The 25,412-nt window shown below is 32.2% G+C and overlaps 1 protein-coding gene across 4 annotated transcripts in view; it reads right to left on the bottom strand.

Annotated features, from left to right (window-relative positions):
* Positions 1–25,412, bottom strand: part of LOC110996662 (cGMP-dependent protein kinase, isozyme 2 forms cD4/T1/T3A/T3B) — a 104,017-nt gene that overhangs the window by 24,271 nt on the left and 54,334 nt on the right. For 2 of the 4 annotated variants that reach the window (XM_022264463.2, XM_022264464.2), the window contains exon 3: positions 22,687–22,853. In XM_022264463.2, the coding sequence (XP_022120155.1) occupies positions 22,687–22,853 (167 nt within the window). Of the gene's footprint in view, positions 1–5,355; positions 7,118–9,681; positions 9,799–22,686; positions 22,854–24,144; positions 24,628–25,412 lie in introns of those variants that run through there. The other 2 variants (XM_022264466.2, XM_022264461.2) reach the window with 2 other exon arrangements.

Genomic DNA, 25,412 nt, shown 5'->3' with positions numbered 1-25,412 from the left:
CCTTCTGCCTCCTATTTTCATAAAAAGTTGCGGAAAGGAGTTGTCCATTCCATTATGTGTTCTCTTTAATAAATCGTTAACTAGTGGTGTGTTTCCTAAGCGCTGGAAAACTGCCCACATAATACCTATTTATAAAAGTGGTGATAAGTCCAATTGTAAAAACTATAGACCGATAAGTATTTTATCTTGCGCTGCTAAATTATTTGAGTCAGTGATGTATACTCATCTGTTCAGTCATTTCAAGCCTGTTCTTTCAGACAAGCAACATGGTTTTGTTAGAAACAGGTCTACGGTCACTAACCTTCTGGAATACAAAAACTATCTCTGTCAAGTGTTTGCCACAGGTGGCCAAGTTGACTCTGTTTACACTGACTTCTCTAAGGCTTTTGACAAAGTAAATCACCATCTGCTCTGTCATAAGTTAGCGTCACATGGTATCCACGGCAGTTTATATAGATGGATCTGCTCATACCTAGACTCTAGAACTCAGTTGGTTGCGTTAAAGGGCTTCATCTCTGCACCTATCGCAGTTACATCGGGAGTACCTCAGGGTTCCCACTTAGGGCCATTATTCTTCGTAGTTTTTATTAATGACCTTATTCAACAACTGTCCTGCAATTGTCTCTTATATGCAGATGACTTAAAAATATTTACTTCTATTACTAATTTAGATGACTGCTTAACATTACAGCGTGATATCAATACCGTATCACAATGGTGCAAGATGAACTACATGTATTTAAATATAGACAAGTGTTTTGTCATATCGTTTACTAATAAACGAAACAAAATCGTATGGAACTACGTCATAGATGGTCAATTAGTTAACAGATCAGATGTTGCAAAAGACCTAGGTATCCTGTTCGATGACAAGCTTTCATTCCGTGCCCACTATAGTCACATCACGTCTAAAGCAAACCATCTACTGGGTTTTATTCTTAGATCCACAAAAGGTTTTAAAAATCCTCGTAGCACCTTGTACTTATACTTCAGCCTCGTAAGAAGTATATTAGAATACGGTAGTCCTATATGGTCGCCGAATTATAAGGTGCACATTGACGATATTGAACGAATTCAGAGGAAATTTCTCAGAATTTTATGTTATCGTATAAAACCTGGCCGGTCTAACTTAAATTATTGCGATAGACTCCTGAAATTTAAAGTTCAACCATTAGAATCCAGACGCATAGTCTTCGACTTAGTTTACCTTTACAAAATCACCCACTCCATTATAGACTCTCCCGAACTACTAGCTCACATTAGCCTTAACATTAGATTTAGTGCCCGTAGAGCTAACGAAGTCAATTTATTTTCCCTTCAAACTTATAAGAATAACATCTCTTTTTACAACCCTTTGACCAGGATGGCTCGTCAATATAACGAGATGGCAAAGAGCAACCACTTACTTGTGGACATATTCTGTCGCAACATCAATAAATTCATTAGTGTCGTTAAAGACATCCTCCATCGTAGGTTAAGTGCTGACCCTTGTGGTCCTGGTTAACGTTACGTTAAATTGGTGTCGAGGAACTTATTATTATTATTATTATTGTTTTTTTTTTACTATGTTACCTTTGTTAGTTATGAGCCTTTTATTGATGTAACATTAATTTTGCAGTGTGCACATGGTTTTACATTAGAATCCTGTTCATAACTATTAGTTTTAAGTTTATTTTTGTAAAGATTATAATGTGTTTTGTGCACCAAATAAATAAAAATAAAAATAAAAAAATAAAATAAAATTGTTAAATTTCAAGTTCATCGTACCTACCAGATGTTATCGATTTAAAATCCGCGAAACCGGATGTTTTGAATGGCGAGTAGTTTGACATTGGTGTACCCCACCTGTTACACTATATACTTTGCAAAGTGATACACTAATGCCAATTGAAATCATAATTCTTATACAAGTTTTTATGTGAAGTATTTTTGGTTAAGGTCCTATGTAGAAAAAGTATAATATCTGACTCGTCAGATCACCTTTCTTCTATATCGTAAATTTGAAATATCGAATGCATTCAGAATATATTTTTTAAACTAAATCAATAAGTTTTAATTAAAATACACATATATTTCCTTTCAACACAAGTAAATAGTAAATAGAAAATGTAAAAAGAGTGCATTTAGTTTTTGAATAAACGAAATTTACATTTGTTCACACGTTACTTCTGACCCAAGCAAAAAGAGGCTTATAAACACATTACTATAATTCAACCGACTCATCGCATATCACTTATTAACAAAAATTACACAGTATTAATTTATAGTTGTAACAATTGGTAATAATTGCACATCGATAAAAATTAGCCTACCACAACATAAACGCTTTGTTTGACTATGGAAAGTTACCAATAAAAAATATGTTCCAACGCTAAATATTATAATGAAGGCTGCCGTGGGACACGCTTTCAAACATAATCAATATCGTTATATCATAAGCACGAGGATATCCAGTTAAAACATTGGTTATAGAAATCCTAATTTAATCCTAACAATCATTGCATGTTATGCGATAATCCACAATGCTTATTAAATGTAATTATAATAATGATTTTTTATTACCCACATCTCATTGGGCAACTGACCTTACTTTGATCGTCAATAATTTACTATAATAGCATTGTAAATATCACGATAACAGTCAATATATGATAATTTATCTAGAACAGATTTAATCAAAAATGTATTTTGTTGGCGCCTGAACTGTCTATGTCATAACTTAATATCATGCAAATGTTCACTAAGTTTAGATTTTGAAACTAACATTAATGAATTTTGTTAGAGAAATATAGGTAAACGACAAATCGTTAAATTGAGACACTGACTAGTATTTATATTTAAGTTTCTACCATTCGAGGTGTTGAACGACTCTATAAGTGAGAGATTTGTGAAGCCCAATATTAAAACAAAACTGTATAAAGAATTTGTTCCCAACTTACGTCAGAAGCACCCTTGATTATACATCAACTATCTGGTCGAATCATTATACTCTATTTTTTTTTTATAATAATTTTGACAATTTTGATTTGAAATTGAACCTAATACCTACCAAATAACCTAACCTAACACTTAATGTTCCTACATGGTTTATCATATTGACTATTCAGAATTACGTAAAATCTTTAAAATTTAAACCCATCTGATTGTAGGACTCGTCATACTGAAATGTTATATATTTTGGTACAAACTACGATCAAAATAATAAACTCACACCTCTATATATAAAGAGTATGCGAGCCTCGACTTATTCCATATTATCTCCAATTGTATGTTTTCGATAAGCAAATCGAATGGATTTTTAAGATTACATAATAACGCGCGCATAATAATGTATGGATGTGGACCTTAGCAAAAAATCAGTACATTGTCACATAATGTTTTTCGTATATATGTAGCAATTCGTTTTACCTATTTTAATGTGAAAGTTAAAAACTACCTTTAAATTCAGTCGTGGATTCTCAATAAAGTTAAACTAAGTAATTGTGTAGTTATAAGTGTTTCAGTGTTTGTTGGTGTGGCAATAACCAAATGAGTTTGGAATATTGGAGCATTATATGCATTGTTTAAGTTTATTATGTAGTAGAGAAACGGATTTATCGATCAGTGCCAAAACGGGTTGTACAATAACAACGGAACTGATTAGTTAAAATATGACACTTTCAAAACATACCGGTTTCCTTTAAATGTTCAAGGTTCCTATGACTCATATTTACGTGCAGACAGCGATTGCAAAGTTGCCTATTTCCAAATGTCCTTATAAATGCCAAACTGGTTTGTGTGTATTACAAACATCGATAGTCGTTGCAAATAAAAACATCTATTAATACGATAATTATAGACTGCTATTAATATTAATTTATTCTTCTTTTGACATTATCATTTGCAAAGTATAACGATGCACAAAGAAGTGTTGCACAGAGTATACAAGATCTTCAGTGAATGTGGTGAAAGCAAAAATAATCGTTAAAGTCTCAACATGTTTGACTTTTTAATATAAAGGCTTTGTACTATGAAATTTTAAATAGTCACTTTAATCATGCGTATAATAGTTTACCGTCCAATATAATTATTAATAATTACTATATGACATTCGACTACTATTAAAATGTATTTGTACAAATTTATTTAAAACGTTAAATTAAAAGATTTTTTTATATAGCTACAGATACAAAAATATTCTACGTTAGATCTGATAATTTACTTATTTTTAATATTCACAACATAATATTATAGTCATGAGCGTGGGAATATTATTAAGCAATAAGCATCTATTAAGACCGATTTTACTTCTGCTTGGTATTGTTTAAAAATGCAAGTATATTTTTCTTTACGCCATTATACAATTAAAATAAAGTACAGCGTAATATTTGAACAATAATAATCAAAGATAAAGAGGTCAATTATACAGTAATGTATATCTATACGTGAGTACAGCCGAATGGTTGAGTCATTGTATGTAGGTTTATTTTAGTTATTGGTTGATAAACACAAGTTACATACGTGTTCGTCTCTGTTTTATTTATGCCTTATAATTTTTAAAATCTGAGATTGCTACTTCACCAGTAATCTATTAAAGTGGGATTTTACGCACTGTTTTGCATTATTGTATATATTTTAGTAATAATATTTCGAATAATATAATTCTACAAAATGACGATTTATGCAATATTTTAATTATATGAGGAGAACAATTTAACCATTTCAAACAAGGCCATATTTGAATTACGATTCCGTGTGTTATGTACAAAGCTTTAGCAATGGTTAATAACAACACAGGGTATAAGTTCAAAATAATTAAGTTTTATCGGATTGGACTCTTTACATCATGTCTGACGTAAGTCGCAAGTTCGTTGTTATTAATTAACATGTGAGTTTTATGGAAATTTGAAAAAAACATTGCGTATATGTCGACAAGTTGTTAGTGTAAACTAATAAATAACCTTTACCAATTTTGCAACGAATCAATTAATACATAAATATTGTTATAGTCTAATAATCAAGTTCAATAATTACTAATACAAGTAATTATTCATGCATGATTTTACATAAAAGTAGGACACGCAACAGGGAATAATTGATATGCTCAATGCGCCGCATTAACCAATCTCTCAATTTTATCAGACTGAGAACGAAATACATTTCGTAATTTTATGCTATTGCAAGATACTATGAAGCGCATGAAACCCAGATCATGTTCAGTTGTTAATGTCACCTTAAGTAATACCACAGTACGCCAACGAGTGTAATAAAACCACAAGACCTTGGAGGTCTCGTGAAATAGATCAATCAAAATCAGTCAAGGGTAATCACTTACAGCTATCTTTATCTCAGTTTCTGTCGTGTTTTAATATTTACCTGTATCTCCATTTCGGTGATTTTCTTTGGACTGTTCTTCAAGACGCGATACATTGAGTAATATACCAGCGTCTAATGAAGACTCCGTCGCGTTACTCTCTCGCTGACAAAGATTTCCCGTTCTTCTCTTTCGAGTTCCATAGGTATGCACAGGTACTATTAGTTTAGGTCGTGGTATCGAAAAGTCCGAATCGGAACCACTAGACGAACTTTTTGCACTACGCGGATACGCGCCATTTTTAACTTTATCACTCACACGTTCATCACTTATACCTTCTCTGAGCTGTCCCAGAGATAAAATGTCATTATACCTATCATATCTATCTTCACTTTTTACTCGCACTGTGTTATATAATTTGCCGTATTTATCAGATTTTTGCCTAATAGCACCGTTTGAAGTCCGATGGTCACTTTCTTTCCCCCATTTAACCGAGTTATAACCGTTACTGATGGGCGGTAGAGGCGGATTTTGACTTCCTTTACACGTTTCATACTGCATTAACGTTAACTGCTCGCTTGGAGAGAGGTTCCTTTTCGGTTGAGTGACGGTAACGTTGTTATTGTATGCATGGTCGTTATATTCCATTGTATCAAGATATGCTTTCAATGGAGCTCTACTCTCACTCTTGACTCTTAACGATTTAGACCGAAAATTAGGTCGTGCATCGTCTACGCTACCGTTCCGTTCAATGTTTGGTTGCTTTATGTGTTGAGGAATTTGTTCGCATGCAGATCCATTATTATGCTTATATAAACCAAAACCTTCCGCATCACTATTCTTATCGTGTTTATGTTTACCGGATCTGAACTTAATCGGTGCTAAATCCAATGTGGCCATAGAATTAATAATTTGGTACATATCATTACCAAATCCTCTAATCGAATTATTAGAAACAGAACCATTATAATGAGGTGATTCTATTTTTGGATCATTCTGAATTAGTTTTATTTTATCGCTATCTGTCTCATTGTTCTGTTGGCTTACACGTGAATAATATTCGTAATAGGATTCTGAAGATGGGTCAGGTGGTACAGGACCTGGGTCCGGAAGAGGATAGCATGGCTTTTTTGAATCCACTTTTCTCTGCCGGTGAGCATATTTTAGCGACTCTTTTCGCTGCGGCGGGACAGGTGGTTGTCGCTCGTTATTTCCAAAAGCATCTATATCCCATTCTGTAAAATTTCGTCGTTTCACTCTCCTTAGGGTTGACGGTTTGTAACCGTTTGGCATGTCTTTAAAACTATAGCTATGTTTTAATTTATTTTGAATTATAAGGTTATTTGTTGCTCTAGATTTTTCTTCAATATCTTGTTGGTATTTAGCTAATTGAGATATATTGTTACTGCTAGGCACATTTGGAGGATAATTATAACCATTGTGCTCCGAATCATATGAACTATCATTTTGATCTCTATCAACGGTGCGTCCTACATCTCGGCATGATTTGCTTCTTGATATTGAGTTAAATTTGGAACCATTAGATTGGCTACTACTGGTGCTATTATACTCGTTAAGGTTCTCTGCGCCGACCCAGTTAGCAGCATACACAAGGTCCATTGTTCTGTCGTTTAAGGAAAGCCAGGGGTCCTCCATGACCGCTTTTCCTGGATAGTGTTTGATTTTCATAATGTCCTTACTTTATCGACTTTTATCAATAAAATTAACGTAGGCGCATTTGCTTGAAACATAAGTTGTATTGATGATTGACACTTCATTGTTCTTGTTTAAAATTTATTATTATGGTTTAATTATTTAGTTAATCTGTAAAGGACATAATTTAAAATAACGCTTCATGCTACAATTTAGTCGTATTTAAATTTAACATAGTTTCTAATAGTAACTATGGAGAACGTCAACGGGTAAAGATGCAAACGAACATACATGTATCGCCTATTAGCTCACTAATAGGTACGGCAATGGTTTATAAAGCTTTCCGTTTCAGAATATCACCTACTCTCAGTCATAGTATAAAACTGATATTTCATTACAAATAAAATATATGTAAATCTGAACCCGAAAAGTTGAAAATTTGGGAAAACATTAATGACTAAAAAGTAAAATTTAAAACTTCTCAGGATGTAGCTGTATTACTCATTACTTCATCGGAAACGAGCCTCGATATCATCAAATGACTTCAAACTGTATCTTCTTACGTAATAATTAGATAATGGGGCTGAGCGACTATGCGTCCGCCCCGTTACCGCACAGAAGCAAGTTTTCAATATTTATTATCATTACCTACATCACTTTCACTAACATTCTACTTACATCTGGCTCATGCCTGATTAGCCCTATCATAATAACAATACGAAATTATTTTCCACTACAAAAGAATATTAAAGTATCTGTCCTTCACTTGGTTAAACATTTAACGTTATTAATAAGCATTAAAATTTAGTTCAATCTACCTTTATAGGTGAAAAATGCACTTATTCTCAGTACAAATCAAATTAAATTTTGTAAAACCAACTTTAAACAGATTCATTCAGCTTGATGTGCTTTTATTGCTCTAGTTCAAACGAAATTGATTTCGCACTAACGTTCAACAATTTCACGTTAATCATTATCTTGGTGATATTCTTTAGCATACTGTTAATTAAACGCATGATCGACGAGTAGAAAACATCTCAGTATCTGATGAAGTTTAAACCAGTTCATTGGTCCACATATGCACTCGACTGACCAACTGATACTTGAGAATCCTAAGAAATCGGAGAAATCAATGTGTAGATATTTCAAGTTTAACTTAATACATTAGAACTGAGACTTGTAATAATTATTGACCTTAATGCAATTGTAAAGTTTTATAATTTTGAATTATATGCATAAATAAATTGTCCACACGCTGTTATTTCTCAAACATAATATTGTAACAATGGTTTCTATAAAATGTAACAAAACAATCAACCAAAAAAAAATCCCACTAACCGTGCAATATTCACATAATAAAAGCAACTCATATTCAAGTGCATATAAAAAAAGATCAATCTAAAATAATAGCTAACATTCACGGAATTCAAAATTTTAAACGAGTTCTTTGATGGATTTGCACCTGGCGTCTATCCGGAATCCTGACTTCAACAAAAAACGAGTCTTAACAAAACAATTTTGTGCTCTATCGAGGGTTGATACTACAGTATTTAACAGGAAAATTTTAACAACAGCTGTATTTTGTCTAATATTTATTTATATTAATTGTTCAGTAATTGAACTGTTTCGCCTCAATGTAGATGACTCATTTTACTTGGAACTCTTTAATGCATTTAGATCGGTCATTGGTTTATAAAGGGAATATGAAGCAGGAACACTATACAATAGGTGCGCAGACTGAATTCATATGAGCTTATTATTAAAGGAACTAGGTATCCGTTATACTGAGAGGCCATCGTATAGGCTTATCAAGAAAACCCTATCTCTTAAGAAATATTTAGAAAACATCTACATATTCTGTTAAATATATTTTAGATAATGAGATTTTGATGTTATAACTTATCTCTGTCATATTTACTATCTCCTACCACAAAATACATATTTTCGATGTCAATTAGTCTTGACTTAATTCGTTACATTGTTTATAACCGCTGAACGAAAACTTTCTACAAATTCGTGACATTCACATTATTGTTATTATTCGTTTGATTTTTATCATAATGGTTGATTGTTTAAATTCATAATGCACGATCTAACGCTTCATTTCCAATCTGATATGCCACTGGCTTACCCACTTTCTAATCTTAACGAACATGACATATTAGTCAAGAAATCAATGTTGTATGAAAAATCAATCAACAATTTCACGTAACAGTCTTTAGACTATTCATTAACATTATAAGACATACCATGTCAAAAAAAAGCAAATGATAAACAAGATAAAGTAAAGATTACTTAATTATCCAACATGTTGAGAACTATTATAAAGGTATCCTAAGAGCAAGTTTAAATTATTTTAAGATAAAAGATGTAGAAATCATGAATCTGTAACATTAGTATGTTAAATATCTAAAGACATCGCTTCAAGACACTTTCACGAATAACTAGTAGCGCACGCAAAGGTAAATTACTAAGCTGTTTAGCTTGAAACCTTCATTGTTTGAAAGCTTAAACATTGACTTTCATAAAACATTATTTATATTTGAAAAGGCTTAATCACAACACGTATTGTTAATTCAACACTTAAATTGTAGCATAAAGCGGACGTAAGGATCCAGTTACTTTTACAATTGTCACTATATCCTTCGATACCATTGTTGTGATATTTTGAAATTTTCGTATGAGCACAAAAATAATTCACGTGCATCACATAATAAACACAGAAAAACCATTACTTGTAATTCACTCATCATTCACCACGGTTGAAATTTGTCCGCGATATTTTAAATTCGGAACGCACTTCGATAAACAAACGACCAATCACGACTGCGTCGCCGCGCGAACTGCAGCTCTCGGATTTTTGATCAACTCCTGCGCACGTTCTACCTTGTATTTTCTACACTAGAGCGAGCGAGATAGTTGTTATTAGGAACAAAGCCTTACAAAATGTGTACCTTATGCCTTCAGGCTTACAATGACAGCCTATCAGGATATTAAATTTGTATTTAAATTTTTCGGCTTTTATTCGATTATTACATCAGATTTATTACTCGAGTTATTTGTTCAGCTGTCATCAAAAATAATATTATTGCAAAATATACGTATTAATAATGTAATTATTTTTTTGTATAGGGAAGTTTTTCAATAACAAGACTAATATCACAAAATACAGACATTATATTGCATTTTTGTTTAATACAATTTCAAAGAATACATTAACAAGTAAAACACTTGGTAATTATGCTCATTAATATTTAAAAAATGATATAGTAATTAATATTTATAATTACGTCACATCCATAATTGCCATTTTAAATCGACAAAAAGAAAGAAACAATTCGATGTGTACCTTTTACATGATAAGGTCTGAACTTTTTCTATAAAGCTGTTCGTCATATTGGGCATGTACTATAGTTGTACAATATTCTTGCAAATAAATATTAATTATTTTTATTAATAACTTTTATCAATAGGTAGCAAAGGTAGGTTTTTCTACAACATGGGGCTAACAGGCAGTAAGCTAACCTGATGTTAAGTGATACCACCGCCTAGGGACACTCACATTTCCAGAAGGCTCTCAAATGTTTTGCCGTTCTTGAAATTACATAAACCTAATTAACCTAATGAGTCGTTAAGCATACGATTTTTAAACCTGAGGTCCTCTATTCGAACCCTGGCTTGGGTTTTTAGAGGTGTGCAAGCTATATTCGCAGTCGTTTATTGACATGTCTTAGAAATATAAGGAATTTCGTCAATCCCGGAACATTAATTATACATTTGCCTTTAAAAAAATATAACAAGTAAAAGTACTACCGATAAATGGTAGCGTGTAGGAGCGGGTGTGTTTCTGTCTTTTAGTGAAAAGGAGATTATAAAGGAGACTTGTTAAAAGTAGATTAATTAATAAAGCCTTGTATAAATGTGACAAATACTTAAATGATCCTAATCCTTGGGATTGATTTGCTCCAGTTTAAACAATTTGTATTATAAACTTGGCGATTGAAAAGAGTAGCGGAAAGTTTCTTGCCAGTTCTTCTTACCCGCTCTACGCCCTTGTCTTGCGAACTGGTTGTAAATGTAAACTTACAATTAATTTAATTTGTTTTTCTTGACGTTCATAAGTGTACATGTTTACCTATATGAATAAAGTTTTTTTTTTTATTTTTGATTTGATATGAGGGAGCGAGAAGTAGTATTTAATTTTTCGTGAAAGTTTACGGCTGTACTTTCATAATAAAACGATGACTTCACACGACGAAACAATTAATTCTAAATTAAGCCATTTGTAACATTGATTTCTCAGAATCAAACAATAAGAGGAAATTTTGAACTCGATATTGCACGTAAAGATTGATAATAATTGTTCTGTTTTTTACGGCTTCAACACGTCCACACTGATATCGTAGAAATTATATTTTTAAAGATAATGTCTTGGACTTACCCTTATTAATAAAAAAAAAACATCCTCCACCGTTATACTTAATTATTCATCTGTCTCTTTTTATCACCGCGTAAATACAATTTGACGAAAGAAGACGGCCAAAAGAAATTAGACTACTAACATTTGTGGGAATTAAAGCGGACATATCACATATGTTTTGTTGGTCAAGGTCAGCCTCCTGTGCCAATCAAATGCATGTCTTCAATGCTACCATTGTGTACACAGCCGTGAATCGAACGCGACTCAAAGGTTGGAAGTAGCACGCTTAAGCCACTAGGCCAATAATATAATATAGATTCTAAGACCTAAATATAATTAAATAGAATACTATAAGTGCATATAGCATATATATCTGGTGTTTATCACTTTTGTATATAACACAAAATGCATATCATAAAAAGGTTACCTTTTTGATACATACGAACATTTTCATAACTGGAAATTCACATTGTTTTTTTGTTATTTCAAGGTCGTTTGATGCCTTTTATAACTTGTTTGAATAATGTCAATGTTATCATGATGTTTGCAAATCTAAGATCGTAATAAAACAGTCACTTTATATTATTAAAATAAATATATACAACAATCAAGGATCATCTTCACGCATTTAAAAAAAATAATAAGAATATTTAATAATGTATAAATCAAATCTTAAATAATACTCTTTAATATTTATTTATTGACAGAAGTTTAATACCAAATCTCCAGTAATCGGTAGCCCTTAACACTAACCCATAGTTTTTAGAATTTTGATATTCTTTACCTGGTTTTTGGACTGGCGGCTGTTTCATACAAAATGGCAATCGTCATATAATAATAACAAAGTATATGAATTTCTACATCAGGGCGAGTTATACAAATGGATATATCCGGAATAGAAAAACTACAAGATAATTAAGAGAAAATGGTTATATAATTATGATAACTCACTGTTACATCAGGAGATGATTCGAAAGTACGAGTAAAGGTAGATGGTAATCGAATTGTGGTCATTTGTGACGCAAATTAGACCTCGGTCAAGGCTGTACTTTCACCGTGATAAGTATCTCCCGTTTGGGATTACGCAAAGTTAATGCAATCGTAAATGATTTAATAAAGAACGGCGAAAGAAAAAAAATGTGTGGTTGAGTAGTTTATGTATCCATTTTGAAAAATCTATACACGATTAATAACTTCGCTGGATAGAAAAAAGAATCCATAGCCAATTTTTGACACTTTGAATTCATTTTAAGACAAAAATTTATATAGAACATGCTTTTAAAATTTACACGAAGCCAAGTAGGCTTGCGATAAAATATATCCATTACAGAACAAAATTAAATTAATTTACTGTTTCATTAATTTATTGTTTCACATAACTAATTGTTATTACGGGCCGGCGCGCCTCAGTGCTCCAACACTCCACTGCGCTCCTTCGTCCACCCCGAGATACTGACACAGCACTGCCTTCTAGGATAGACCCTAAAATGGCAGACCATAAGGTTCACTCAAGTTTGGTGAGATTTTTATGGGACAGGAGACAAACGAGTGGGTATGAATAGTGCCTAATGCTAATCGCCTATCATGAACACCTGAAACGCTTGCATGCGTGTGTGTTGCCTACCTTTGAGGAAATCCTTTTAATTTTTAAGCTTTCACATTTACAAAGAAAACTAAACATCAACTGGATTATTATTGTGCATGGTTTTTCATCTATGATACAATATTAACATAGGCAGTTTTATTACAACTATTGCATCTATTAGTAAAGATTAGTTTGTCACGTTTATTTATTTAACACGAGTGAAAAGGACAAAACATTATAATGACATTGATATAAAGTACTGCATTGGAAACATTTTTCCACGACTCAGGTTAGTCACTCGCTATAAATATATTGGATTTTGTAATATTCGTATTGCTATGTTAAGTCACAATGAGTCAAGTATATATCCTTCAATGACAAAAGCGTATAAAAGAATAATGTTTCGCTTGATTAATTTAGTAACAATCTCCTTTAAAACTTGTATATTCCAGAAGAATTGAGAGCAATGTTGGCTTCAGCCTGACACTCTCCCTAAGGTCGTAGGTTCGAACCTCGGCTATATAACAATGGACTTTCTGTATATTAGGGAATTTAACATTCGCCCGAACGGTGAAAATCGTAAGGAAACTGGCTGGCCTTACACCCAAAAAGTCCACGGCTTTTGTCAGGCACAGCTGATCACTATATTGCATATTAAATTGACAAATGAAACATATACACAAATCTGAGGTCCAGGCCTAAAAAGTTTGTAGTGCCACTTATATTTCAGAAGAAAATTTAGCCTATTTTATATATTCTCAAACATATACTAGTATGTTCCAACACCACGAAAAACGTTCCAATTAACACTCGCTTGAAGGAAAATGTGAAGAAACCATATTTCAAAGCTAAAATCGGCGACGCGTGTCAGACACATAAGGCTGGTCATATACTAAGAATCACGGAACTTATGCAAGCATTAAACGTTTCTAGCCACAAATTTTATAATTTTGCCCTTCAAAAATACTACCACTACTATTATTAACAAAATTCTAAGTTTATAAAATGCAATAAATTCAATTATAGACTTGATTGGACAAAGGGATAGAGAATGCGGGCATCCCCTTTATTGTAATAGGACAAAGAAGACCCTATTATGGGTTAGAAGTACCGTTTAGATACAGCTGTTTGGTATTGTTCGCTTTTGGTCGAAATTCAATGCATGTTTGACGAAACTTAAAAACTAAAGCCTGACAAGTAACAGATTTCATAACTTTTAATCAAATTAATACAATAATTATTTGTAATAAAAATTCCCTTTTGCACAAATGTCGGTGTCCAAAGTATATTAAATTTTGTCCAAAGTATTTAAGTTTTGAGTCATTAGTGGTGAGCAAGAGCCCTGTTTAAGGAATTATATGTTATTTTGTGAACGAAATATGTGTGACACAATATGCCGCTTCAATAAGTTATATGACGTCATGCCCAGAGACGCTCTGACGTATTTCCGACAATTAAGCACAATTATTTAGTACAACTTCAACAGTAACTTCCACTAGCGATTCCAATTCTAATGAGGTTTTTTTCTCTCGATCCCTGCTGAGCTATCCCGAGAACTGTAACGACCTTGCACACAAAACGCCCGCGCGGCAAATCAAAATCAGTGTAAGGTAAAATAACGCCTCGAAGGATTCGTGTGATGCAAATAACTAGACTTCACTTATTTAAACCTATGTCACCGTATGAAAAAGTGCGTCATTATTAACAAATATTTGTATACAAACTGATTAAAACAAAACAAATATAGAACAATTCGCCATGGCTTTCTAAATGTATCTTAGTTATGCTCCATAACAATCATGAATTATACAATCGTGATTACACAATCAACACGTGTTATTTATAATTTCTGAGTTCTCGGAAAGATATACTAACCACGAATGGATTGTTCTTAATCTCAACATAATGTAAAACAAAATTGCTTCCCGTCGTCTAAGCGTCGGTTATAACTGTCGTAGGATAATTTGATACTTCGAATCTTCGCGAAAATCCTAGGGGTTTTGCGAAAACGCGGATAATTAGACATAGGCGAAAAATTATCCAATTTTACTGGAGAAAGTCAGGATTTTTGCGAAAATACTCGTTACTATAGCAATATTGCGAAACGAAACGCTGGCTGGTATGAAATAAGAACGCTGATTGGTCGGTCAGCGCGTTCAATAAGAGATCGTCTCTGATTGGTTGACGTCTTAAATGTCAATCATTTGTTGTCGCACGTTTGTGTCTGAGTTAAATTGCAGAAGAGAAGGCTGATGAATGAGTGATTTTATCTCAAGACTTTAATTCACAAGACTGATCAATTCCATGTTTGCACTATTAAACTAATTGTTTACCTAACCAATTTCATCCAATTTATGGATTACACCCTAAAATTGGATCATTTTTTTTACTACGACTGAGATCTCCTATTGTCTGTAGAAAACAACATACATACTAAAATTTTCAATAAAAAGTTTATAAAAATCAATTTAGTGATTTTCCTTTCTCACCTATTCTAAACCTTCATAACTCTATGATACAATACTTGAAGTTAATCATCGGCAAACTAGGAACCAATTAGAAGTCAGCCAGCAAAATTGTAGCCAATCAGTGTTGAGCACATCAAATCTTACTAGAACTATTGAGCAATTTAAGTAAAATAGTTTTTGAAAATTTAACTAGGTGGCAACACTATATTATATGAAGGTTGATTGTAACTAAGTGTTCTTGCTGTCATTCATCTGATTACCAAATAAAAGTTATATTTGTGCTAATTACTATCGTTTCTTTGATAAACGACCCATAATCCTTCAGGTTATGGGCCCAGTAGATTCTGCAATTGAAAGTTTTAAGAAAAATAGCAAAGAAAAAGTTACAATCGTATTGTGAAGAAATTGACAAAATAACCTCAAAATGGATTCAATGCGGTCAATAAACTTAGAAAAATTTGATGGAAATAACTTTAGGCAATGGAAATTCCAGATAAAGTGTGCCCTAAAAGCAAAAGGGATTGATATTTCAGTGCCTAAACCGGCTGGAAATAATGTTGAATGGACAAAGAATGATGGCATGGCCATGTTTATTATAACATCTTCGATGGACTTTAAACAAATAACTTTAATAGAAAATTGTGAAACTGCTAAGGAAATAATGACAAAACTTGAATCAATATACGAACAGAAGAGTGAATTATGTAAAATGTTGATCCATGAAAAGTTTTATCAGTATAAAATGTCTACAAATGACAGTGTAGCTCAACACATTTCTAAAGTGGAATCATTGGCCAAGCAGTTAAAAGAAAGTGGCGAAAGTATTAGTGAAATGGCTGTGATAACAAAAATACTTGGAACACTGCCTCATAAGTATAGATCACTCCGTCAAGCGTGGATGTCTTTGGATCCAGAGCAACAGACTCTTGTCAATCTCACTGCTCGTTTGTTAGATGAAGAAGCTAGTTTACAGTGTGAAGAAGAACAAGAAACCGCTCTTCTTGTGGCTAAGAAAGGATGTAAAAATAGCCCAAAACAAAGTGAGCTGAATAGAAATGCTAGTAATTCAAATCAAAATAAAAACAGTAAACACAGATTTGAATGTTATAATTGTGGGAAACGAGGACATTTTTCTCGAGAATGTCGTGCTCCAAAGAAATCCAAATATAGAAAACCTCAACAGGAAGGTGCAGACTTGTTAGCGTTTAATGTAGAAACCAAATTCCATGAAGCTGAAGACAATGTGTGGATTTTAGACAGTGGTGCCTCTGCACATATGACCTATAGAAAGGAGTTCTTTGTAGAATTATTGGAATGTAACCAGAAATCATTAACATTAGGAAACAAACAATCAGTGGAAGTGGCTGGCATTGGCAAGGTGTTAATAAAGAGATGTGTCAATGGACAGTGGGAGAACAGTGAACTACATGATGTATTGTATGTTCCGAATTTGCGACGAAATCTGTTCTCAGAAGGTGTGATAATGCGTAAATCCTATATCATTATCAAGAAAGACTCTGGTGCATTCATTTACAAAGGCAATGACTTGGTAATGTGTGCAACAATAACAGAAAATAATTTATACGAATTGAAAATTAAAGCTGTGGTCTCAGATACCTGTAACTTAGTTCAAAGTGATCAAAATAACATTAAAATGTGGCATGAAAGACTGGGACATGTTAACCTAAAACAAATCAAGAGTATGAGTGCTGATAATGTGGTAGACGGCTTGAAACTGAATAACAGTGATAAAACTGATTTTGTTTGTGAAGCATGTGCATATGGAAAGCAGTGCAGATTTCCATTTCACAAATCTATACGAGGAGAACTACAGCCAGGTGACCTTGTATATAGTGATGTCTGTGGACCTATGAGTCATACATCTATCCAAGGTATGAGATACTTTATATTATTTAAGGATGCTGCTACAAGTTACAGGCATGTATATTTTGTCAAACATAAAAGTGATGTGATGGACATATTCATTAAATACAATGCTATGATCAAAAATAAGTACATGCATAGTGTCAGAATATTGCATACTGATAATGGAAGAGAGTATGTGAATAAAACCTTCAATGACTATCTCAGCAAAGAAGGTATAATTCATGAGTGTACTGCGCCATATACACCAGAACAAAATGGGCGTGCTGAAAGAGAGAACCGTACCATTGTGGAGAGTGCACGTTCAATGTTGTACGCAAGGGATGTGTCACTGGAATTATGGGCTGAGGCTGTGAATTGTGCAGTATATTTATTAAACCGGACTTCCTCCAGCCAAACTCCTAAGAAAACACCATTTGAATTATGGAACGGCATCAAACCTCATATAGGCCATGTGAAGGTGTTTGGAAGTATTGGATATGTCCATATTCCTAATCAGCTAAGAACTAAACTTGACAAAAAGAGTGAGAAAATGATACTAATTGGGTATGATAATAACAATTACAGGATGTTCAATCCAGAAACCAAAAAGGTTAAAATATCAAGAAATGTAATTTTTGAAGAACATAATGTTCCAGAGATAAGGAAGAATATTACACAAATATACATTGACGATGAAGTGAAGACATTAGGACAACAAAATCAAATGCAAGAAACAAATGTAGAGGATACTCTTGTGGAAACTTCATCATCAGAGAATGAAGATACCGTGTTGAGTTGTAATAGTAATGACCCTACATATGAACCTTCTCAAGAATTAGATGATGATTTAATTCAAAGCAACATAAATTTGAGACCAAGGATTAATAGACGTTTTGAAGCAAACCTAATTGAACTGTCACTGCCACAAACGTATGCTGAAGCAATGAAAAGTCCACAAAGAAACGACTGGTTGGAAGCTATTGATGAAGAATTGCTTGCACATGAAGAGAATAATACTTGGACTCCAGTAGAGAGGTCTGGTCAACGTACGCTTACTACAAAGTGGGTTTTTGCTATAAAAAAGGATGAAAATGATCAGGTAAAACGGTTTAAAGCTCGTTTATGTGCACGCGGATTTAATCAAATAAAAGATATTGACTATCAAGAAATATTCTCTCCAACAACGAGATATGACTCTATAAGAATTATCCTTTCTATTGCAGCTAAATATAATTTAGAAATTCAACAGTTTGATGTAAAGACTGCTTTTTTGAACGGGTATTTGGAAGAGAATATTTTTATAGAAGTACCAGAAGGAATTTCATTTAAAAATGATTGTATCCTAAAACTTAATAAATCACTGTATGGACTTAAACAGGCGTCTCGTTGTTGGAATAGAAGATTCACTGAGTTTTTAATAAAATATGGTTTTGTGCAATCTCAGGCTGACAGTTGTGTTTATGTAGGTATTTTCAATGGGGTGAAAGTATTCATAATAATTTATGTTGATGATGCACTTGTAGTCTCTTCCAGTTCCTCAATGATTAAAAGAGTTATAGAATATTTGAAACAAACATTTAAAATAAAAGAATTAAAATTGAAATATTTTGTGGGAATGGAAATAGAGAGAGTAAATAATTGTATCTGTATTTATCAAAGAGATTACATTGAAAAATTAATAGAGAAGTTTTGTATGAGTGATTCAAATCCTGTCAGTACCCCTGCAGATGTAAATGTTGTTATTTCAAAGAAAATGGATGAAAATATTATTAATTTTCCATACAGAGAAGCTATAGGGTCCTTGTTATTTTTGAGCTCTGTTTCAAGGCCTGACATTTCTTTTGCTGTAAATGTTTTGAGTAGATATGTAAACGATCCAAGTCAACAACATGTAAATGCCATTAAACGTGTTATTAGATACCTAATAAATACTAAAGATTTATGTATATGTTATGGAGAAAGTAGTGATCTCACTGGCTATTCGGATTCAGATTTTGCAGGTGATGTAGATACGCGTAAGTCTACTACAGGTTATATTTTTAATATGAATGGGGGACCTATAACATGGTGTAGCCAGAAACAGAAGACTACTGCTCTCTCCACAACTGAAGCAGAATTTGTAGCTGCTTGTGAAGCTGCAAAAGAGATATTATGGTTACAGCAATTATTATTAGATTTAGGTGAAAATATTACATCTGTTCCATTGTATGTTGATAATCAGAGTGCAATTAAGTTAATTAGCAATCCTGTTTATCATAAGAAAACCAAACACATAGATGTGAAATTTAATTTTATAAGGGAAAAGGTTGAGTTGGGTGTAATTAAACTAAATTATATTCCTAGTAACAGTCAATTAGCAGATATGTTAACTAAAGCGTTACCAACTCAAGCTTTTATCTATTTAAGAGATCACATTTTGTTTTTCTTTTCACAACTCTAATTTCAGTAGGAGTTTATTTTTTTTTATATTTGTACCTAGTTTAAATTTTAGTGGGAGTATTGAGCAATTTAAGTAAAATAGTTTTTGAAAATTTAACTAGGTGGCAACACTATATTATATGAAGGTTGATTGTAACTAAGTGTTCTTGCTGTCATTCATCTGATTACCAAATAAAAGTTATATTTGTGCTAATTACTATCGTTTCTTTGATAAACGACCCATAATCCTTCAAGAACGACGAGTATTTTCGCAAAAATCCTGACTTTGTCCAGTAAGATTTGATAATTTTTCGCCTATGTCTAATTATCCGCGGTTTCGCAAAACCCCTAGGATTTTCGCGAAGATTCGAAGCATCAAATTATCCTACGACATAACAACACAATTTAAATACGTTTTATAAATACATACTGATTCGAGAGGGAAGTATTAAAATATAAAACCTTCGAAAAACAGCCTCTTATATATATTAAAATATCTACAGAGGTTTATATTTAATCACGTATAATTTTTACTAGATTGATTAGTATTGATAATGATATCTTGATTCGGATTCAAAGACTGCACCAGATGAATTGTCTTATTTTTTTGTATTTTATATTGCAATTTGCCATATCATGTTTCAAAGATTATTTTGTATTACTAGTGTAATCTGTATCGGGCAACTAAGGAACCTAATGCCCTATAAAAATTCGGTTCTTGCGCAGAGGCGGATTTTATATTCTGGGCCGGATTTAGATTTCGTAAGTAAGTCAGTACTCAACTGAGTATTAAGGCCAGAGTGGGTGAGATTGTTCACTGAGTGAGCGTAACTGAACCGAAGATTACCTTTGAAATGTGAAATTTCATCACTTCTATGAAATTCTTAAGAACATTCCTATAAGGAAAAAATCGGTCCGTTTTTGTACTCTTTGTACCCATACTATAAAAAAAGGTTTTAGAATTAAAGGGTACTTGCTTTTATTTATTAAATACCAAAATATTTGTTTTTAAAATATCATTAACAAATATTACGTGTAATCACATTTTCTCAAAATAGCTATAGAATAACATAATCACCTAAATAACATTTTATAGAACACAAGACGTAGTGTCATGACACTGTATTGTTAAGTGTTATTTGGAAAGTGCCATGTGAAAAGGAATCCAGGTTTTTAATTATTAATAAGCTAGGCAGAAGATTGTTTTAAATAATTATTCGTTCCATTTAACAGTTTTGACGGAAATAAAAAAACTTCATATGTTTATTCTAAATTATATTTGAAAAGAATAAGGGCCTGGTTCACAATGTATGGATAAAGTACCAAATAGCTATGCAAACACATAAATTATTTGAAAGATAAAAGTTTAGTACTGTTTATCCTACCAATAAGTAATAAATAGCTTATTTGGAAGTTATCCCGACGATGAGTAGAGATGCCAACAGGTTCGAATTTAATGACGTGGAATAAGTGATACCATGATGATGTTATGTTCCAAATAAACGAATTTCATTTCATTGTGAAACAGACCCTTAATCTATTAAAAGTTACGTAAACAAATTCAAAGGAATTTGAATCACAATCGCGTATCTATGCCAAAAGTCAATGACAAGTCAAGAGGTTTTCGTTATACGATAAGAAACCTAATTTAATTAGAATAAACTCCTTATGTTTAATAAGCATAAATTATAATAATTTATTATAAGTGCGTCATATTCAACAGATGTACATTTCAAGCTGTCTGGAACTATACAAAAATATATTTACTTTTTAATTACGATTTCTAGTAGTTCCGGTTTAAGGTCACAAACGTGTTCTAATTTCTATACATAATATATAAGAAGTTATTGTACTTATAAGAATAATAATACAAACTTCTTTCCGACGAAAAACTGAATTATAAACTAGGAGTTATTCACTAGTAAGTTTATTTTAATTGTCTTTGATTATATAAGCTATATATTCTTTGCCATAGTTAGCATAGAATTGAATCAGCATTTGTAACCGACAAAATTCATGGTCAGTTAGAACAAAAGGGATATATGCTTTGGCCTTTAAATAACAAATGCCTTATGGTAAACTTTAAGACAATAATATGATTCTTAGAAAAAAATATCTTATCAATCTTTATATACTCGTATAATTAAAGTAAAAATAAGTAAATAAAATAACTTTGTTGGTCTCTCGGTTGTGGTATGTTTAATAAGTATAGACCGTTAAGGGTAATGCTTTCAAAAACTTGCATAAATTAACGAACGAATAAATTATTTGTAGGTATGGAATTATTTTGTAATTAAACAATATTATAATAATAAGACTTTCTAATTCGATGTAGACAAGTCGTAGACTTTCGGCTTCTTCAAAAGTGTGACGAGCAAGCAAGCACTTCTTTAGCTTTCTTTATTTTTACTTTCTTGTACTAAACAACAACTTTAATATTATGTAAGAAGGTTCAATTGTTGAAGGTTGAACCTTAAAATTATGGAAAAGATAACTACATCGTTTTTGTACATTTGGTTTTTTTTAGATATGAAAATGTTACGGAAATCTATTCATGATGACGTGAATTTTGAAAAAAGTACCTATTGCTTAACGTACTTCTGACGTCATGTTATATTTGGTTATTAATAAAGTAAAGTGGATTTTATATTGCACACCTATAAAACGATTTTTGTTGGAATAAAATCTACCATGTTTTTGTATGGTCATAGAAATCGTGTAACTGAATGTTTTTATTAGATTTCTCTGCAAATATGGCAAACCACTACTACGAAAATACATAACACAAAATAAATGTCCACCATCTATTGAACAACTAATGAAATAAAGGTATTTAGTTTGAACAAACTGCCATCTGCTAACGAAATAATAAGTAATAGTTTTTTAAAATTACCCACTAGATGTCGTAAGTATGATATAATTATAAAAACCTTATTCTTAGTTTCACTACTCGTCAATAGATGGCGCTATACAATATACATACCTTCCATAACGTAGACAATGCTGCCAACATCTCCCTCCTTGATAATTACACTACCAGCAGCGTACTCTACTGGATACATGCAATCCACAATTTCTCGAATCTGTGTCATTTCCAAATTTTTCATGAAATCGTTGTCCAAGATCGCGCTCTTTATTAACTCCCGGGATCTGAAAAAATAAGGACTATTTTAGTATTGTTACTTGCATTATTACACTAAATAAGTTTCTTTTTTTTATAAATTTTCCTGCCATAATTACTTAAAAGTTAATAATTACGTTATAGTTTATATGTATGCAAATACCAATATCGTATGTAAGTAGGATGAAATTAAAACATATTATCACTGAGATGAAATTGTATAAATCGACAAATAGAAAAATTAATTAAAATGATATCTGAAGACACACTTGCTTTTCAATGTATTTTTATCTGCACTTAATTCAATATAGGAAAGTGTATATACATTTATATGTAAAGTATGATCGTTAAAATCAAGGTTGCTCTCGTTAATAGAGATTAATGACAATAACCTTTCAATAACAACAAATTACAGAAATAAATTGCATAGAGAGATCCAGAGATGATGATAGATGTACTATATTTAAATGTTATTATTTTGTTTACTAAATAATAGCCTCTGTAATTATTTTATTACAACATTAAAGTATATTTGTGTTAGTATTATAGGCGTTCACCGTCACAAATTAAGAGCACAAAACATAAATTGTTCAATTATATCAAATGGAGACACAAAATTGTAAATAAATAATTTTTTTTTAAATTAGTATTTATCTAAGTGTACGTCGATTTTTCTGTTTGCACTACTATTTAACTATAAACTATGTCAAACACATCTATTATAATAGATTATGTGTACAGTTGTTTAAGAAAAAAATCCTTTCTTAGAAAGGCTTACATGAAAAATTCCTCTAAAAAAGTTGTACTTTTTAAACGACTTTAAACACACAGATAGATCATCTTGGTTTTAATCATTGTAACCTTGTATGTATATGTGAGAGAAGAAATAAAGATTATTATTATTATTATAGAAAACGACACTTTTTAGAATTCGTTAAATTTATTAACAAGCATTATTAAAACGACCCATAACTGTACTGTCCGGTTTACCCTTCATACAACGTAATGTCCAAAAAATTCCGCAGCGACATTTGTTAGTCATCAAATCAACGACACATTCGTATAAGTCATGAATCGTGTCAGCCAAAGGCGAGGACATGTAATAAAGTTCGAACGTAATTATACCAAATGGGCGACGAAGGCACTCCAGCTAACACAAGTCGACCTCGATACGACAGAACCATAGCTGAGAAAGAAATTCACGATTGATGGATAACGATACAAATGTTGCACAGCGCGTATTTATTATTAAAGATTTATCGCCATCGTGCAATCGCTTTGTATGAAATATGGAGGCAATTTGCTAAAATTGATACTTACTTTGAACTCTTCGTTATTTTAGCTAATTTCATTTCGCAATCTTGAGTAAAGGCCGACAATGGTTCAGCGGATATGGCTGTCCTTTTTAACCTAGGTTCACCTAGTGGTAAAATCCTCGTGTTTTCAATACCGGGCGATCGGATTACTAAACACTCTTCCTCAACTTCTACTCCACTCCTTTGCATATCTATCATTTGTCTCGTCAGTGGTTTGACCACTTGTCGAAATTTGTCTATTTCGTTTTTCAAATATCGAATTGTTACGTCTCGATCGTCGATCTCATTTTCCAACATTGCTATTATCTTGTCTCTCCTTCTTAGCTCCTCAGTTCTCTCCATGACTAATCTCTTCATGTCCATATATTTCTTTTCCAGTTTATAATAATGGTCCACTTTGCAGTGGGCCGTGTGTGTGTGCGACATTTTGATTCACATTTAACAACTGTTTTTAATATAACATCACGTTTATAGAAATTGCCGTGTGAAGCTAAACTGAGTACTTTTGCTATCAGCTGTGTCATCGATATGATAGATAAGTTTATGTAGGTTTTTAGTTAAGCAGCCAATAGTTTAAGTTCAATTGATAAAATTTTAAAATGTATTGAAATCTATTTATGGCTTCGTAAATGATGTAAGATGTTATATCGAATTCTTTCACAATACACCCATACCAATACCAACTAGTCAATGACTGTATTGTAGTCCGACTGCTTTTTATAGAAACCACACTACGTCATTCGGTCTGTCATTTATAATTATTGGTGTTCATTAAAATGGGTCTACAAATAAGAATTCTAATAATGAATTAAAGTGTTTTTATAAATATAGTTTACAAAGTTATTTCCTAGACGTAGAAATCTTATCTTATAATCTTCGGATCGTAATTTAAGAATTATTACCGTTATTGAACTTATAAATATATAAATACAAAACACCGAATTGGAATAGCTACTAATCTACTAGCTACCAATCAAAGACACGTTCGTTATGATACGTAATAAAATTGGATTAAATTTAATCTTAATTAAAAATTGTATCAGTGAATATTAATTCAGGGATTAATTATTTGATAGGTCATGTAATTATTGCAAACCAGTTATTTAGTCAAATGCCTGTTGGCCTAAAGGTCAACTAGAGTAAGATTTGGAGCACACGTGATTCTAGTATCATAACTCTTAACATAGCATCGAATTAGAAGCTGTAAAATTAAAAAAAAAGAAAAATTAATGACGCATTTAAATGGTATGATCATATTGTTTATATTTATTA

Source organism: Pieris rapae, chromosome 21, assembly GCF_905147795.1.
Source record: "Pieris rapae chromosome 21, ilPieRapa1.1, whole genome shotgun sequence".
NCBI lineage: Eukaryota > Metazoa > Arthropoda > Insecta > Lepidoptera > Pieridae > Pieris > Pieris rapae.
This window is presented reverse-complemented; position numbering and strand designations above follow the sequence as displayed.